This window comes from Panthera tigris, chromosome A1 (assembly GCF_018350195.1).
Source record: "Panthera tigris isolate Pti1 chromosome A1, P.tigris_Pti1_mat1.1, whole genome shotgun sequence".
NCBI classification, from domain to species: Eukaryota; Metazoa; Chordata; class Mammalia; order Carnivora; family Felidae; genus Panthera; species Panthera tigris.
Genome location: NC_056660.1, coordinates 212,299,716 through 212,316,064, shown reverse-complemented (window position 1 = coordinate 212,316,064; position 16,349 = coordinate 212,299,716). Strand labels below are relative to the sequence as shown.

The following is a 16,349-nucleotide window of genomic DNA, read 5'->3' as shown; positions in this document are numbered from 1 at the left end:
ATTTCATCCTAAATATAGCAACTTTTATTTACATCATATTAGATTTTTTCCCCCAAATCCTAAGGGTCATATGTTGCATATGAATTGACCAGATTGACTCAGGAACTGTTTTTCTAGCAATATCCACAGCTAGACCTTGAGTGGAAACTCATGTTCATAGAAAAGATCCTTTTCACAAAACCCATTTGTTTTTAAGACGCAAAGCTTTTACAACATACAAGCCCTGATATGGTATACATATGAAGTATATGAGACATGTCTCCCAATGACTACATTTTAAATAAAGTGTTCTCTTCCTGGGTTGTGGAAAGCCCAGTGCCTTAAAAAAATTGTTTTGCTGTAAAAAAAAAAAAAACAAATTTAAAGGGACTACAACTAAGAGCCTAATCATGCTATTTTAGACAAGTTAATTTTAATATTCAATATATAGTATTTTCTCTTCTCCTTTATCACAAAGAAATATTAGTGTAGACTAACTCCATACTCAACAAGTTAAGATGTACAAAAACAACATGAAAGGAAACAAAGTAAATTTTATCTGACCCATAAAACAACAGAACCAACATAAGGCAGACACTGACCATGCTTTTTGGCTTAAAAGCTTTCGAAGCTTTGAAAATGTTATAGAACAGTCCCTAAAGCAACATTGCTGGCACCAGCAGGATTTCATATTCTACAATTGTAAAGTAAGTTTAAAAACCCTGAATTGTACTAGAACTTACTAACTACACCTACACCATTTATTTTTCAATATATCTAGTATAATAATATTGGGATCAAACGCCCAAATCTATGTGCATTAGGATGCTCTGCATTTATTAAAACTCTCCAAACCAAAGAGCAACCTCAGAGAACTAGAAGTATTTACCTGAGGACAAGCCAAATCCATGATTACACTTATAACAATGCCTCTTAAAGTATAAGCATTACAAGTATTAAACCAATTTTATTTATGAAACTCTCTTGTCTTTTTTGTAAGACAAGGCAAGAACAAGAACTTCTTAATAGAAGTTAAATTTGTGGCCCCTTACTACCAACATTTCTTTAATTTTTTTCATGTGTCCACTGTGTCAGCAAGAATAATTTTGAACTTTTTTTTTCCAGAAATCTGAGGTTAGCAAGAAAAGAAAAAAATTATAAAATCAACAATACCATGAATGTTTTATGTAAAAGTACATTACTAAAAACATTTACTTTCTGGGAAGTGATCTTAAGCAAAACTGGTTGCTATAAATCAAATCTATCAAATTCATATTTAATGCCAGCATGTTGCCTTCTAGGGCTTAATGCCATCTTAAAAGAGTAGATAAATGAAAAAAAAAAAGTTAATAGAAAAGTAGAATGCTTAATGGCTTTCCAACCTCCTTCCCTCATGTTCTCCTCTCGAATAATTGGAGATGTCAGGGTGATAGTGACTTGCATTTTGGGTTCCACACATGAATTCAAAATTATTGCCGCTTCAGACACAGCACATTTTATGTCATACTTCTCAGGACTTATAACCTATGTAATGAAAAGTACAAACAAATTAGTTGGACATTTTACATTATCAGACAAAGCAATTTCATTATGGATCTTTCATTTTCTCGCTACCTCAAGCATTTTACTTTAAAAAATTTTATTTTTAAGTAATCGTTACACCCAACATGGGCCTTGAACTTATAACCCCAAGTTCAAGAGTTGCATGCTCTACTGACTGAGCCAGCCAGCTGCCCCTCCCTACCTCAAGCATTTTATAAGCTGATAATATACTTACTTCCTCCAAGAAGCCTTGCAATAATGCAAATATCATTAGTTTCTTACTACACTTTCCTTTTAGAATTACCATTATCTGTATCATGAGTTATGTGGATATGTCCCTCTTAGATTATGAATTCTTGGGTAACAGAAACACTGCCGTATTTATTACTGTACCTTCCAAATAGCACCTGGGTAGCTAAGTACTTGTACATTTGCAGAATTTGACTGAAACTTAAATAGATATTTGAACCTAACAGAAGCATAATTCAACCTTTCCCATTGTAAATTGTGAAATCAACATATCTGTATTTCATCAGAGAGCAAAAAAGTCTTTATTAACATTCACAAAACCAGGAATCACTGCAATTTGGAAGATATTTAATAAGCCCCAGTTTACATTAATGAATGAAGACTACAGAAATTATACTGTTTATAACACAGTATCTAAATTCAAATTCTAGCTGTTACTTTACTAGTGATGTGAACATGGGCAAATTATTTAACTCCTCTGTTTCTGTAAAATGGGGACTGTAATTTTACCTAACCTATAGAACCGTTGGAGGACAAAATGAATTAACTACATAAAGCACTTAAAACAGTGCCTAGTACATACTAAGTATTATATAAATGTCAACTGACAATGATGATGATGATGAATTAATTCTGTTTCTTTTGTTTATCCACTTGTATAAAGTACAGACTGATTTGGAAAGAGTATTCTGCTTTTAGCCTAAGTGCTTGATTATTTCCCTAGGATATATTTCCTGTGTTGTAGTTTTACTAAGCATCACAATTAATATCAAGATGTTTCTTGCAAGTTACATAATTCTCTCAAGGTCCTCAAACCTTTTCCTCTCCCCCCATTGTGCACCCCACTGCCCTTGCAGCCTCAACAGTGGGATAAGAAGTAGATGCACAATGCTAATTCTGCTGGTTCCTAATACTTAAAAGTATTAGTTGCTTTGCTGTGGTCAGGCAGTATTTATTCTGACTCACTGCTGTAGAATACATATTATCAATGAAATGTCAATCCTTGGATTTAGAATGCCTAATTAAATTGCAAGGTTTTGAAATAAATTTTATACACTGAATTATTCAAGGACATTTATTTTAAATCTTAATCTGAGATTCTGACAAACTAATGTATAAAACTTGAAACAAAAAAAGTTTGCTTTTGTAAGACCAGAAGGGGGTATGCTACTAATTGTGCATTGCCGTAACTTAGTGGACACAGACAGGAGAAGTAATTCCTACCATCATAAACACAGAAAACCAAAACAAACAACAACAAAAAAATACACCAAACACAATAAAATGGAGGAAATTCAAACTGGAAAGGCTATTTCTTATTATATTTTATTAAAAACATGCATTCAGTTAAATAGGCAAAAGATTCATGAATTTTCAAAACTTAAGCTTGCAATACAGGGTCTTTATTTAAAAAAGAAAGAAAAACCATTTTCTGTCCTATAACAACTGCCTTCTCTCCTATGCTTCAAATCTTGGAAAAAGAACAGGAAGAAGACATGTGCTAAAATTTAACATTTTTAAATAAATTAGCAGGATGGCTTCATGTCAAATACAAGCACTATAAAACCTAAAAAGACAAAGTAGAAAATAGTTCTGCCAGTTTGCACAACCAAGCAAAAAACTCAATATGGAAAGTCAAGCCAATAATTTAAAGGCTGGCTTAGGTTTAGGCTAAAGCACAGTTAGTCCTGCCAAAAACTTCTGAACTAGACAAGGGGTAAAAATGAACATTTCCATAATACTTACAGCAAGCTGTTTGGGTAGGTTTTCTGCAATACGGCTTAATAATGTCTTTGAAGGTTTCTCAGAGCACAGCAAAACAAGGTTGACATTTCTATCTCCTCGGAGAAGTAATCCTTTTGCCAATACTCCCACTCGCAAAACTCCTTTTAAAGCTCTGCAGTGAAATCAAATTATATTATGACATTTCTCTTCTCAACCAGAGCCATCATAATATCTACACAATAGTAAATCAAATATTTTTTACACTATTAAAAGTTTCATCAACTACAGTATAAAGATAAATTCAATATTATTAAGAAGTATACTTCATTTAGATAAGAAATATGGATAAATAAATGAAGAGCTAAGTTCTCACAGGGACAATTTCAAAGAACATTAACATTTCTGTCTCACTTTATAAATTAGAGTCATGTTTAATATAAAAATATTTCCAAATGGTAAAAGGAAAATGAGAGGTTATTGAGAGGTTATATGCAAAACTGATATGAAAGATATTCCTAAAGCTTAAGCTTCTTTATGCTTTATGGTCAATGCATTAAGGAAAAAAGTTGCTCAAACAAAGAGTGAAAATGGGACAGATGCAACACATAAAAACTGAAGAGCAGCTGAATCCAATTACCAAGGCTGCTTTGAAAACAGACTCAAAATAGTTTTATATAAATTTCAATAAAATGAGTAAAATCACAAGGTTGGAGATTCTAAGGAAATGTGCATTTCTCATTTTAGCAAACAGCAGCTGAATACATTAAATATCTGACCAAGCAAGATAAGACATGTACATTCACACCAGGGAGTTTTTCAGTCTTTGTAACTTTTTATTTCAGGTGTAAGAAGCCCATGTAAAGAAAAACAAAAATATGCAAAGTAAATAACTCTGAAAACACACCTGTCTTTACCTCCCTCTTTTTTATCATCTCCCTCTTTGTTCTTACTCTTCTCATGTTCAGACAAACTGTCTGAAACAAGTTTTAAAGCACGTTCAGTGATAGAAACAATTTTCTGAACTGCTTGTAATTCTTCTTCAGTTGGATAAATGGTTGCGTGTTTTGTCATTACATAACGGTCATCAGATGAGTCAGGACGACGTAAAGGCTAGAGAAAAAAAAGTTACTTCATTTAAAAACGATGTTTCCTGGGCAAAAATAAACTATTTTTCAACTCTACATGTTTTTAGTATCTTTTTAATAAGAAAAGACAATGATGCCAAGTGTCTATTTAAAATTATCTTCTCTTTTTCCATTTCAGTAAAAACAAAAATGCAAACTATGGAAAGTTATACTATCAAGAGTATGTATCTCTGTATGTATATATGCTTTGCCTAAACACCAGATCTAAGGTTATGAAAATATTTTTTACTCAATTTTAAAGACCAGTGGTTGTGACACTTTTTTTTTTTTTGGCTTTGATAAAACAGGTCTTACAAATGCTTGTTCTGTGTAAAGACAAATGAGAAAGAGAATTGGTTAAATAAAGAGGAGGAATTTGCTGTGCTCTCTGGACAACAGAACAAAACAAAATCCTCTTGTTTTTTGTAATCTAAACTTCTATGAAATGTTCTTCATAACCCAGGTGTCTCTTCTTTTACAGCTTCCATGGAACACAAACTCTCAAGATGCATCTTTCCTATAGTTTCCCTAATACATCAAGTGTCATGCTCATGTGGAACCATTTACCTACCCCTTATCCTGTACTCAATTCAGAAGTAGTAGTAGGTTTTAGATGGTCAGGATTCAAAGAAGGAAAAAAAAGATTCTTAACAACTGGTAATGGGAAGGTAATAATTTTGAAGGCAAAGTAGCTGCCTTCAAAATTGGTTGCTCTTGCTGATCTCGAGAAAAACAAAGGATAGAAAATCTCTAATGTTAAAGAACAGTTGATAAAACAAGTTCAGGGTGCCTAGGTGGCTCAGTTGTTTAATGTCTGACTCTTGATTTTGGCTCAGGTCATGATCTCATGGTTTGTACGATCGAACCCTGTGTTGGGCTCTGTGCTGACATTATGGAGCCTACTTGGGATTCCCTCCCTCCCTCTCTCTCTCTCTCTCTCTCTCTCTCTCTCTCTGTCCCTAGCTTGCACGGTGTGCTCATTCACTCTCTGTCAAAATAAACCTTAAAAAAGAAAAAGAAAAAAAACAAGCTCTTCTCCTGTGTAGCTTATACTGAAAGTAAGAAAGACTCATGGAAACTCTATCAACTCCTTATATATAAAGCATGAGCTGGGAACCTGTTAAAAAAAAAAAAAAAAAAAAAAAGGAGGGAAAATTCTGTATCAGATGAAAAACTTACATTCAGATTATGAGACTATTAAATCTAAGCATTAGCCCCCCAAACTGTTATCCTGTAATACTGAACCAATCTTACACGTTCACCCCCTATGTAGACAAAGTGGATACTCACTGCAGGCCCCTGTGGCTGAGGAGGCATGCCTGGTCGGACTCCCAGAAGGCCTAATGGGCCTGGGGGACCGTGAGGATAGCCTCCATCAGGCATTCGGCGGCGATCATCCCAATGGTGTTGTTCTTCCTCCATTCTTCTCCAGTACATGTCCTCTTCATAACGTCTGAAAATACAGAATAATGCTACAAGCCTGAGAGAAATACACCCCAATAACTTACATCAATAATGACAAAAAGCACAATTAAAAAAACCTTCCCAAATCAGCCTACCTAATGCCTTTTTTCCACTACTGTATCTAATGTCCTTCATTTGCTTTCATCTATAAGTAAGGAGGCAAATATAAGTGAAGAGGTGAGAAAACAAAGAGAAAAGCAACACAAAATTTCATAGCCTGATGTCAAAGTTGAGGGAGCAAACACCAGAAACCTCAGAGTTCCTTCCAATCTCTCCCTCTCTAAGGGGAAGATGGTAAACTTAAATGCCTACCTCAAATGGCCAGACCAGTAACATGTGTGAAAGACTGGAAGCACACATTCAAGAATTTTCTCTCTCCTATTTTCTCCTTAGAATCTCTTTTATTAATGTTTATTTATTTATTTATTTTTAAGAGAGAGAGAGAGAGAGAGAGAGAGCGCACGAATGGGAGAGGGACGGAGAGAGAGGGAAACACAGAATCTGAAGCAGCCTCCAGGCTCTGAGCTGTCAGCATGGAGACCAATGCGAGGCTCGAACTCAAGAACTGTGAGATCATGACCTCAGCCGAAGTCGGATGCTTACCTACTGAGCCACCCAGGCGCCCCTGGAGAGAATCTCCTAAGACTATTTTTAATCTCCCCATTTATGATACAGGCAGAGACAAAGACATCTGTACACTATGAGGAAAAACAACAGTGCAAGACAGTGATAAATGGCAACTCACATTCTGTCTCATTTTGGGGGATATATTAACAGTGGAGAGGACTACGGTAAAGTAGAAAGCACATGTTCTGGCTAGACAGAACAGCTGCCACCCAGCCTCTATTAATTATTGCTATAAGGGAATAAAGATTGCAATCCCCAAATCATCAAGATTTTATTAACAGCTTTCAGTATCTTTAATGTTGGTTCAGATTAAAAATACCATGTATACCAAATAAAACACCCATGGGCTGAACTTGGGACTGCAGGCAGCTAGTGTATACCTCTGCTTTAATGGTCCTCTTCAGAATCTAACTTCTTTTTTATTATCTCACTTTCTCCCAGTTCTCTCTTCACTTTTAGCTTCATACTATGATATCAATAACTCCCAAGGGAAATCATGTCTCTAAAGTAAATTTTGAGAGGCAACTGGGTGGCTCAGTTGGTTAAGCAACCAACTCTGGCTCAGGTCATGATCTCACAGTTTTGTGAGTTTGAGTCCCACATTGGACTCTATGCTTGTCAGCGCACAGCCTCTCTTCTTCTTACTCTCTACCTCTCCCCAGTTCTCTCTCACAAAAATAAACAAACATTAAAAAAAAAAAAAAAGAAAATTCTGATAGCAATAAGGTTTTGGTAGATAAATTTATTTAATATAAAACATTAAGAAAGAAGTATGCTTCTCAAGTAGCTCTGCAAAAATTACCAATTTCCTCAGGTGGGGAATAAGCTGTGCTTTTTAGGTCATCTGACTTAGAAGTATAGAAACATACTTCTCTATTATTTAGGTCTTGGAAGAAAAATGAATCACAACAAGCTGAAGGCTCTGGAAAACCACGTACATACCAATTTTGAATAGTTTTTTGTTATTGCTGAAGAGAAACATTTAAGTTATATAAGGGCAGGGATTTTTTATCCACTGTTTACCAATCCATACTCAGTGCCTAACACACTATGTGCAATTTCCTAGCATATCGTAGGTGCTTAATAAATATTTATATGCAAAGGAGGAAAAGCTGCGTAATCTAAGTACAAAGAATTTCTTTTTTTTTTTTTTTTTAACGTTTATTTTTATTTTTGAGACAGAGAGAGACAGAGCATGAATGGGGGAGGGTCAGAGAGAGGGAGACACAGAATCTGAAACAGGCTCCAGGCTCCGAGCTGTCAGCACAGAGCCCGACGCGGGGCTTGAACTCACGGACCGTGATATCATGACCTGAGCCGAAGTCGGCCGCTCAACCGACTGAGCCACCCAGGCGCCCCACAAAGAATTTCTAATACATTACAAAGGCAGATTATTCATTAAAAAATGAGAATGATATATTTAAATATATTTAAAAGCCTGGGTGGCTCAGTTGGTTAAGCCTCTGACTTAAGCTCAGGTCATGATCTCACAGTTCATGGAGTTCGAGCCCCCGGTCGGGCTCTATGCTGACAGCTCAGAGCCTGGAGCCTACTTCGGATTCAGAGTCTCCCTCTCTCTCTGCCCCTTCCCTGCTCGCACATGCTCACGCTCTCTCTCTCAAAAAATAAACATTAAAAAAAAACAACAACACTTTTTTAAAATAAAAACTAAAAACACATAACAGCAAAAACTAAAGGTCACATGCTAATAATAGGCTATTACAATATAGTAATCTATAGAAATCAACAACAGGTAAATAAAAAAATAAAAAGTGAATAGGCAATTACCACAGAAAAAATACAAGTCCTCGAACAGGAAATAAAATTCAATTTGTGGGGTGCCTGGGTGGCTCAGTTGGTTAAGAGTCCGACTTCAGCTCAGGTCATGGTCTCAAGGTTCATGAATTCGGGCCCCACTGTCGGGCTCTGTGCTGACAGGAGCCTGTTTTGGATTCTGTTTCCCTCTCTCTCTGCCCCTACCCCGGCCCCGCTTGTGCTCAGTCTCTCACTCTCTCAAAAATTAACAAACATTAAAAAAAAATTTTTTTAATTCAATTTGTGAAATAACAAGTGTTGGCAAGGATGTAGAGAAAGGATGTAGAGAAAAGGAAACCCCTGTATACTGTTGGTGGGAATGTAAATTGGTATAGCCACTGTGGAAAAGGTATGCAGGTTCCTCAAAAAGTTAAAACAGAAATACCTTATGATCCAATAATTCCACTACTTGGTATCTACCCAAAGAAAATAAAAACACTAATTTGAAAAGATAATGCATCCCTATGCTTATTGTAGCATTATTTTTAACAGCCAAGATATGGAATCAACCTACGTGTCCACTGATACACAAATAGGTAAGGGAGGTTTGGCACACACATGCAAAATATTATGCAGCCATAAAAAAGGATAAGATAGTGCTATTGCAACATGGATGGATCTAGAAGGTATTATACTAAGTGAAAAGTCAGACTGAAAAAGACAAAATACCCTACGATTTCACTCATGTGGAATCTAAATAAAGACAAATGAAAAAACAAACAAAAAGCTAATTCAGACGTATAAATATAGAGAACTGATTTTTGCCAGAGGGGAAGGGAATGGGGAAATAGGCAAAATGGGTATAGGGAAGTGGGAGATACAGGCTTCCAGTTATGAAATGAGTTAAGTCACAGGAATAAAAGGCATAGCTTAAACCACTGGAATTATACTACTCAGTATAGGCAAAAGGTACAGGTCTCCTTCAAACAAGTATTTCTGTTTCTGGGATTTTATTATTAGCAACCAATCATGTTTTATGCAATAATACAACCTCAAAGATTGTCAATGTAATGATTAAAGACACAATGGAAACAATGTAAATATCTAACATGAGAAAAGTTATAAAGAAAATTACACATCTATATGAGAATACTATGCTGCCCCAAAAATAAAGATATAGCTTCATTTTTTAAAAAGTTGACATATAAATGAAAAAAGTAGGTTATAAAAGTGATACATTGTGGTTCTGTTCCTGTTTTCCGAAATTGTATTTTAAAACTTGTACACAAAAACTCCTAGCAACAGTATTCATGATAGCCCCAAAGCAGAAACAACACAAATGTCTATCAATTGATAAATGTTACACCTCCATATAATGGAATATTATTCAGCCATGAAAGGAACAAAGTACTGACACATGCTATAACATGGATGAACCTTGAAAACATTGTGCTAACCAAAAGTAGGCAGACAAAACAGTCCACATATCGTATGATTCCATTTATATGAAATCTCCAGAGTAAGTCTATAGACAAAGTATATTGTGGTTGCCTGGGGGTAAAGGCTGGAATTCCGGGGAAAATAGGGAGTGACTGCTAATGGGTTTTGTGGTTTCTTTTGGGGGTGATAAAAATGTCCTAAAATTGATTGTGGTGATGGTTGCACAACTCTGTGAACATTACTTAAAAAACACTGAATTGTACTATTTAATTTTTTCGAGTAAGCTCTACACCCAATGTGCGGCTTGACCTCATGACCCCAAAATCAAGAGTCACATGCTCTACTAACTAACTGAGCCAGCCAGGCGCCCCTGAACTGCATTATTTAAAGATATGTCAGTTATACTAATAAAACCAAACATTTATATATCTCCAGAAGATGAATTTTCTCCTTTCTCCTTCCCTGTAGCCTCTAAAGCTTTTTAAATAGAAATTTCTTTGAAACAAACAAACCCACACTTTATTTATGTCTAGAATCTACCAAATCTTATACTCAGGATATTTTTATTATGTAACCAAATGTTCTGTTTTGTTTTAAACAGAGGCCATTTACTTATAATATTAAATATAATAATTAAACTTATAATATTACTTATAATATTAAACTACTTTGGGGCACCTGGTTGGCTCAATCAGTAAAGCATGTGACTCTTGATTGTGGGGTTGTGAGTTTAAACTCCATGCTGGGTGTAGAGTTTATTTTAAAAAAGAAATCTATAAATATATATATATAATATTAAACTATTTCTTCACATATTTAATATATATAAGGTACCACTTACCACGTAATTCCTAATACCAAGGCCACGGTCAAATACTAGAATAGTCAATAAGTTAATTTTAATGCATTTCTTTCCTAGACCTAGGATCTTCCTGAAAAGTGAAAATTAAAAGTGCATTAAACAAATCTGGATTGCTTTGAATGGGAGTCACATACTCAGAATAGCTGTTTTTTAGAAAGGCTGAACCACTCACTATCATGTTACTAGAAGTTAAAGATATTACCTCATTTCCATTCTCCAACGTTCTTCTTCTTCTCGTCTTCGCCAATACTCCTCTTTCTGCATTTGCTTCCTCATTTTCTCTTCTTGAATCTTCCTGGCTCGAATACTGGGCTTTACTTCTACTTGTAAATCTGGATTTACTTTTTTCTGTTAAAAAAGACATTTAAAAAATTAGCAGCCCCTCTAACAATCTACACATATTATTGAATCATACAATCATACATATTCTTTCATCATAGAGGCTTTCAGTTTCAAATTTCCTATTATAAGAGTAAGATCAGTAAGTAAGTTGTATTAAAGATTCAGAATACATTAATAAACATTCGTTTTCCCCTCCCACACCCCCAAATTCTTGTCCAAACTTATGACGACATACTTCTTATATAAAAAGTACATAACTTAGTGCTAACCAACTGAAGAAATCTTTAGGGAACTAATGGCTATTTAATTTTCCCTTACTTGTTTGTGAGTAGATGATTCTAAACGTTTGAGTGTTGGGGTTAGAAAAACAACTATTTTAATTTTCACCACCTCTGTGTTTAGAAGGGAAAACATGAATCTAGTGCACCAGTCTAGCCTAATTAAAAACTTTAGGGGGCGCCTCGGTGGCTCAATCAGTTGAACATCTGACTTTGACTCAGGTCATGATCTCACAGTTCGGTTGATGAGTTCGAGCCTGCATCATGCTTGCTACTGTCAGCTTGGAGCCCGCTTTGGATCCTCTGATCCCTTCTCTGTCTGCCCCTCACCTACCTATGCTCTCTCTCAAAAATAAATAAAAATATTAAGCAAAACTTTAAATAGATGATTTGTATTTAACTTAACACTTAACAAGTTTTCAATGCAGAATTTCTCATCTCAAAATTCATCTTAATGAGAATTCTACCAAGACAGAGAAGGTAAATGAAGACCTGATACTTCTTTCAAAACACTTTATGTGAAGCAATTATCTGTATTTACATATTACTGGATCCAAGCAACGTTACAAGTCACTCAAAGTGATGAAATATGGTTATACTGTTCTTACCTAAGTATAACAAACTAATCAGTAAAAACAAACATCTGAATCTAACTGAGACATGACATGCTGTTAAAATCGAAGTTCACAAACTGTGTGCATTATGTTTAGATGCTTTGTTTTCCACATAGAATGTTCCAAGCTGTGTTTAAAAAAAAAAAAAGTTGAAATCTTACTCACTTTATATTGAAGTCTGTGTCTTCGCCCTTTTAAGTGCATCTCCTTAGCATTGGGATCATTAAAACTGCACTCACATAATTTACAATGGAATCGGATTACTTTTCCTTCATCATTTCGTACCTTGACACAGGGAGAAAAAAAAAACAACAAAAACCCAAGAATCATAACAGGTATGCTACAGTTGAAGATTTCATTCACGAACCTTCACAGATTCTGTGATAAGAAAATGTTGTAAACAATTAAGAGTTTGAAGTAGGGGAAAAATAAGAGACAACGTCTATAATTTTTTGAAAGGATAACCTATAGAAATGAATTGTTAAAATTCTTAACTGTAAGATGCAAGATGTGTTAGCATGTATTTGCTTTTGATATTAACTTTAATTTCAGCACTTTTATCCATGTGCAAACATTTAGATTTAAATGCAATTGGCTAGGGGTGCCTGGGTGGCTCAGTCAGTTAAGCGTCCAACTCTGATTTCAGCTCAGGTCATGCTCACAGTTGTGAGTGAGATCAAGCCCTGCCTTGGGCTCTGCACTGGGCATGGAGTCTGATTATGACTCCCTCCCTTCCTCCCCCACTTGCACTTTCTCTCTCTCATGAAAATAATGAGTAAATTTAAAAAAGGAAAAAAGTGTCATTGGATAATATTTCTCTAAGGTGTCCTGGCCATGTATATTTCTTTAGATAACCAAATCTTACTCTCTTAAGATCTGTACTTTTAAAATTGTGATCTACTTATAAACTACACATTCCAGTTTTCTATCTGGTGAACAAAGAAGACAACAGAATACATAATTTTTTTTGATGGGAGAAAAAAAAATGAACAAATATTTACCAAAAACCTACAACATGCTAGGCACTATTCTAGGTACTTTATTTAATCTTCACAACTTTGGAAATATCCAAGTTTTACTGATGTGGACACTGAAGCTCAGAGAACTTACATATGTTCTACAACACAGTGAAAGTAAAGAGTAGTGCTATACCACTCTATGTTGGGCCTTTTGCTAACAGCAAATATTTATTAGACCCTCTGACTTTCCCTCTTTCCTCAATTTCCTGAGTTTAGCTATAAAACCGGAAGCTTTCTTACCAGCTTGAGAAACCAAATAAACACGCTCTATTAAATCAGCACCTTTAATTTTACAGGTGAAACTACGTGACTGTTCAAAAAGAAATACTGGCTCTCTCTGTCAATATCTTCACTGCTCACAATTTTTTTTTTTTAACTCTTATTTGCAGGACACTTGGAAGGTTACAAGAATGCCTACCAAACAAATGGAACGGTACCTTCTATCACAGTGATGGTGTTGGAAGGGAAAGAGAGAAGTTAAAAAAATCATGGTATCACTTAGGCAAGCTTCAAGGGCATGTTTTTTAAAAACCTTTAACAACAATACCTACCATATTATATTCCTTAATCAGTAACCTAAATCTAATTTTAGACTTAAAGCATGCCTGCAACAAAGTGACACACTTCTCTCCTATATCTAATCTCACAGGAACGGTATTCTCAAATCAATACCTCTTCCACATAGTCATGCCCTACTGGCTGCACATCGCTCTGCAAAGCAGCAAGAGATGCAGGTGTGACTGGTTCTGACACGGTGTCCGGCTTTACTTCTGGAATCTGTACAGAGGTGACAGGAGTGCTTTTAACACATTCAGTTCCTTTTAAGTCTTCTGTTTTATTTCCTGTTGATTGCAACTTATTCCCACCTGGAAGAACATAAAAGAATTACAGTAATTTTAACTTTCTTTTTGTGTAAATGTATAATCTGATACAGGAAAAATTTCAGATAAAGTTCTTATTTTTTCTACCGATAGTCAAACTCCTGGTGACATCCATCAGAATTTTGAAGAACATATAAACCATTTGGCCTTTTTATCCTATTAATGAAATAAATACACGTCTGGATTTTGCCCTTCTCCACCACCCAAGGATCCTCTCCATCCCCACCAGGACTCTACTAACATCAAGTACCTAAAAGTGAACAGCAAGTACCTAAAAAGGTAGGGTCTAAACCTAATTCACGTTTGTAACCCCAGTTCCCTCCCAACTGGGTAATGCCCTAAGTTCTGGTGATATAAGAGTAAGAATGTGTAGCTGCCTTTGAGGTGCCAACAATTTAAGAGAAGATACAAATAATTACAATACAATGTGGTAACTGCTATAGTAAGTAGAAATACATTATGGGAATGCTTAAAAAAAAAAAAGCCACTCCCCTCTAACATGATTCAGTTAGGAAAGGCTTCACCAAGGGTGTGTCCCTTGAGCTGGGCTTTGAAAGAAGAGTAACAAGCATGAACTTGGCCAGGTAGAAAGAAGAGAATGATGTTTAAATAGAACACCACGTACAACAACACAAAGTTTAAAAGACTATGGTAAACTCAAGGAAGACATGAGCATCAATTACTAGACAGACAGAGGTGATGACCTATGAGGCAGGGGTCAGATTGTGAAGACTGTGGGATGACATAAATAAGGAATATAACTTTTTCTGATATGCCAGAAGGTCAGTGAAAATTTTTAAGCAGGAAACTAACACAACTTGACACACATTTTAACAAAATAACTTTGACAAGCATTGGAGACTGGACGCAATCAGAGACAAAGCTCTGAGGAATAGACTTTGAAGGCCTAAAAACAAGGCAGTAGCTATGAAGAAAAACTGACATTTTTTGTAGAGATACTGTGGTGACAGAAATAAAAGAACTATGTACACAACTGAAGGAGGCAATAAACAAGCGGAAATAACGTGAGTGAAGTTTTCCATGTGAAAAAGCAGCAAACTGGACAGATTATTTCAGGGTATTCTTGTGACAGAATGAGACACTGGTTGGCCATAGAGAGCCACACAGATAATGACCAGGTAATTCCTACAAATAGCTCTAAAAGGTGGGAGTTTTGAGTTTGCCCAAAAGATTTCAAAGTTCCTGTACAACGGAGTGAATGAGACAACTTGAGAACACTGGGTGACTAGAGAGGAGAGCCAGAATCACAATCTTAGGAGCACCGCCATTTAATGAACTTGAAGGCAGGAGAACCGATAGAGACACCTGAGAAAGAGGTGGGTGGACATAGGAGAGACTTTAACGCTCTAAGATATAGCAGTCAACTGAGCAAATATTACACAGGTCAACAAGTTGAGACTGAAAACTAGCCACTAGATTTGGCAATTAGGTCTTTAGTGACTTCTGAAAGTGGTTTTAGAAGAATAGAGTGGAAACACTAAAACAGACTAAGGACTAGAAAAAAAGCATAGAAGTAGAGAAAGTAAGAATTAGGTTGCAGCTTGAGAAGATTATAGTAATAAGACAATATATATATATTTTTAAGACTACAGAAGACACAGGGAAACCTGTATGACTATAAGGAAGAAACCATTAGAAGATTGAGGATTGCTTAAAAATTCAAGAGAAAAGAACAGGTATGTGATTAAAGAAGGTCCCAGAGAAGAAAGGAGGAGATGGATACAAGAGCGTAAAGCAGATGGGTTAGTTCTGGAATGGAGAAGAAACATCACTTTGACAGAGTTAGGAGGAACACAGAGAATCTTCAGTACTTGCCAACAAAGTTTATTTTGGGTGTAGAGGTTTTCTTGGCAGCCATATTTGTAGGCACTGCTGATACTTTAGTGTTGGATGTGCTATTAAGAGACGAGTTTCCTGTAGTTGTAAGACCTTTCACTGAAGAAGTTGCAATTGATGAAGTATTCACAGTACAATTGCTTGCTGCAATGCTTGAGGGAGAGGCAGTTGGTTTTGAAGCAGACACAGCTGTTGAAGAAGTAGCTTGGCTAACAACGTTTGGTTCTGTTGAAGGAATGGGTTTACCAAGTTTTGTGTGTAATTTAACCACCTACAAAATAAAAGCACATTTATTTGTCAGGAAACTCAAAAAGTGTAGATTTTTGAGTTTGTCTAAAAGATCTTATACAATGAAAATCTGAACTATATTTTCGTATTTTTATACACAAAACTCATTACTTTCAAAACAATCTCTGTGATGCAGATTTCGATACATATTCCATCTAGCACTAGGTGAGGAAACCAAGGCAGAGGAAGATGAAATCAACTTGGCTACATGCACACCAACCTAGATTTAAGTATGACAAGAGGAGGCAAATAATCATACAACAAATTTCCAATTGGCAGAATAAATGATCGAGTTCAATTTAA

The 16,349-nt window shown here is 35.7% G+C and overlaps 1 protein-coding gene across 3 annotated transcripts in view; it reads right to left on the bottom strand.

Moving 5' to 3' along the window:
* ZFR (zinc finger RNA binding protein) overlaps positions 1–16,349 on the bottom strand; it is an 83,621-nt gene that overhangs the window by 31,940 nt on the left and 35,332 nt on the right. For all 3 annotated transcript variants that reach the window (XM_042996970.1, XM_042996956.1, XM_042996964.1), the window contains 8 exons: positions 15,738–16,029; positions 13,693–13,886; positions 12,167–12,286; positions 10,970–11,115; positions 5,910–6,072; positions 4,400–4,605; positions 3,517–3,667; positions 1,362–1,503 (listed from right to left, as the gene is read on the bottom strand). In XM_042996970.1, the coding sequence (XP_042852904.1) occupies positions 1,362–1,503; positions 3,517–3,667; positions 4,400–4,605; positions 5,910–6,072; positions 10,970–11,115; positions 12,167–12,286; positions 13,693–13,886; positions 15,738–16,029 (1,414 nt within the window). The remainder of the gene's footprint in view (positions 1–1,361; positions 1,504–3,516; positions 3,668–4,399; positions 4,606–5,909; positions 6,073–10,969; positions 11,116–12,166; positions 12,287–13,692; positions 13,887–15,737; positions 16,030–16,349) is intronic.